Here is a 2,233-nt window from a genome sequence, read left to right on the forward strand (position 1 = left end):
TTTACCCTTGTGTGTTAACAAACTGCACCTGAGCGGTTTTTACATGGTTTTTCACAGGATGGTTTTTACCTTGTTTAGAAGGAATTCTCTACCGGGAAACATTGGCACCAAAAATTGAGTACATTTGAATTATCGCGCGTTAGTAGAAACGAGTTGCGCGAAGAGGAGGGCGTTCGACCAAAGAACCGAACTTTCCCGATCCGATAATAGTCAGGGCGCAGTGTGAGTTGTACGAGTAGCACATTTCTACCAAATAGTAACGGATCATTATTTCAAGAGTGGACTTTATAGAAAATTCGGCAAAATGACCGGGAACTCTGCCAGCGTTCAAGATATGATTCTGAATGAAATCAAGAGTATGAGACTTGATTATACCTCGGGCCATAACAAGGTTATGGAAAAACTTCAAAACATGGAAAAGAACAATGAAACGACAAAGAAAAGGACCGACCTACTGGAATTGAAAATGAAGCACATGGATAGAGATGGTAGAAAGAGGAACATTATTATATATGGTGTAGTTGAAAAAGACAACGAATCATTTAGAGACCTGCAAAATATTGTAACTTGGATCCTGAACGAAAAGTTGGAAAGCGATATACGAAGAGAGGAAATAGACGACTACTTCCGTCTTGGAAGAAGGACAAATGGACAAAAACCAAGGCCGATAATTATTAAGCTTCTATCATACTGGCGCAAAAGAGAGATCATGTCAAACTCGTCAAAATTGAAGGGGACAAATCTATTCATAGCTAATGATCTGAGTTTTGAGGATGGAGAAGAGATGAAGAAACTCCGTAAAGAAATGAAAGAGCTCAGAAATCAAGGGCATCAGGTAACAATCAAAGGGAACAAACTGATTGTTGACGGAGTGTTGAGGAACAAGTCAACCCAACATATGAGAGCTGGTGAAGATGACAATAGAATGGAAACAGAAACTCCAATAAACAATCACGGAGCACACTCTCAGAATAACATGCCCAGTGCGAGTGGAATCAGCAATACCCCAAAACGTCAAATAAGTCAAATTTCTCCAGAGACACTTGCTACCATTTACAAAGATACTAATGTAGAGGAGCAGCTCAAGAAGAAAAAGAAACTATTTGGAAAAGGACATATTCGGTCAAACAGCGTTGGTCAGCCTACGCTAGACAACTTGGGAATTCAAATCACACAGGAAAGAAATGAAGGAACACAGGCAAAGACAAATATTGGTTATCAACAGATAGTTCATGTGCAACAGGAGAGCTCAGAAGGGAACAAAGGAACCTTCGAACAGAACCAAAAAGAAATATAGCAATCAACAGCAAGCAAGGATAACAAAGGAAAGCAAAAAGGCCCGGTACCCAAGAAAGTAATAAGGAAAACTAACTCAACTTTTGAAATAGCAACACTAAATGTCCAGACATTGTTAGGTCACGATCGTTTGGTAGAGCTTGAAATGGCACTAGACAAAATCAAATGGGGCATCCTTGGCCTCGCTGAGATAAGAAGAGGATTTGAAACCATTCAAGAGTTGAAGTCTGGCAATTTGTTCCTGCACTCTGCTGCCATTCAAGGTAACTATGGTTGTGGGTTCCTGGTTAACAAAAGATGGAAAAAGAATGTAATTGAATTCAGAGGAATATCCGAAAGAATAGTAGCTATAGTTTTGGATATCCACTCAACAAGCTACATTATATTACAAATACATGCTCCTACCTCTGGTCATGAGGATGTAGAAATAGAAGAATTCTATGAAAAGGTACAAGAAACAATAGAAACTATGAAATCAAACTACAAGAAAGGAAAAGTATGGATAATCGGAGACTACAACTCGAGCATTGGCAAAAGAAGAAAAGAAGAAAGTAAGATCCTGGGACAGTTTGGCGTTGGTAAAAGAAACAAGAGGGGCGAAATGTTGGTGAACTTTGCCAGTGAACAAAATATGGAAATTGTCAACACATTTTTCGAAGGGACAATTGAAGACAAATGGACATGGAAATCGCCCAAAGGTACATTGCATGAGATTGATTACTTTTTATGTGACGAAATCGATAATGTGGCAAAAGTAGAATTCATGAAAGGTTTAAGATTCCACTCAGACCATAGAATGATTCAAGCTCACGTCAACACAAAAAGACAAAGAAAACATATTAAAGGGAAAAGTTCAGTGTTAAAGATAAAGTCAACACAATCATTTAATAAGCACCTGAATACCAAAATAAACAAGGAATTCCAACACGAAGAAAAA

The 2,233-nt window shown here is 38.4% G+C and overlaps 1 protein-coding gene across 1 annotated transcript; it reads left to right on the top strand.

The window, feature by feature from the left end:
• Positions 1-304: 304 nt before the first annotated feature.
• LOC108253922 lies at positions 305-1,297 on the top strand. The gene has a single exon (XM_017448749.1). The coding sequence runs from the start codon at positions 305-307 to the stop codon at positions 1,295-1,297; it is 993 nt and encodes a 330-aa protein (XP_017304238.1).
• The last annotated feature ends 936 nt before the right edge of the window (positions 1,298-2,233 follow it).

This window comes from Diaphorina citri, unplaced genomic scaffold (assembly GCF_000475195.1).
Source record: "Diaphorina citri unplaced genomic scaffold, Diaci psyllid genome assembly version 1.1 scaffold4775, whole genome shotgun sequence".
NCBI classification, from domain to species: Eukaryota; Metazoa; Arthropoda; class Insecta; order Hemiptera; family Psyllidae; genus Diaphorina; species Diaphorina citri.

What these genes read in the sequence shown, in the direction of transcription:
- LOC108253922 (XM_017448749.1), top strand. Translation starts at nt 305, where the DNA reads ATGACCGGGAACTCTGCCAGCGTTCAAGATATGATTCTGAATGAAATC.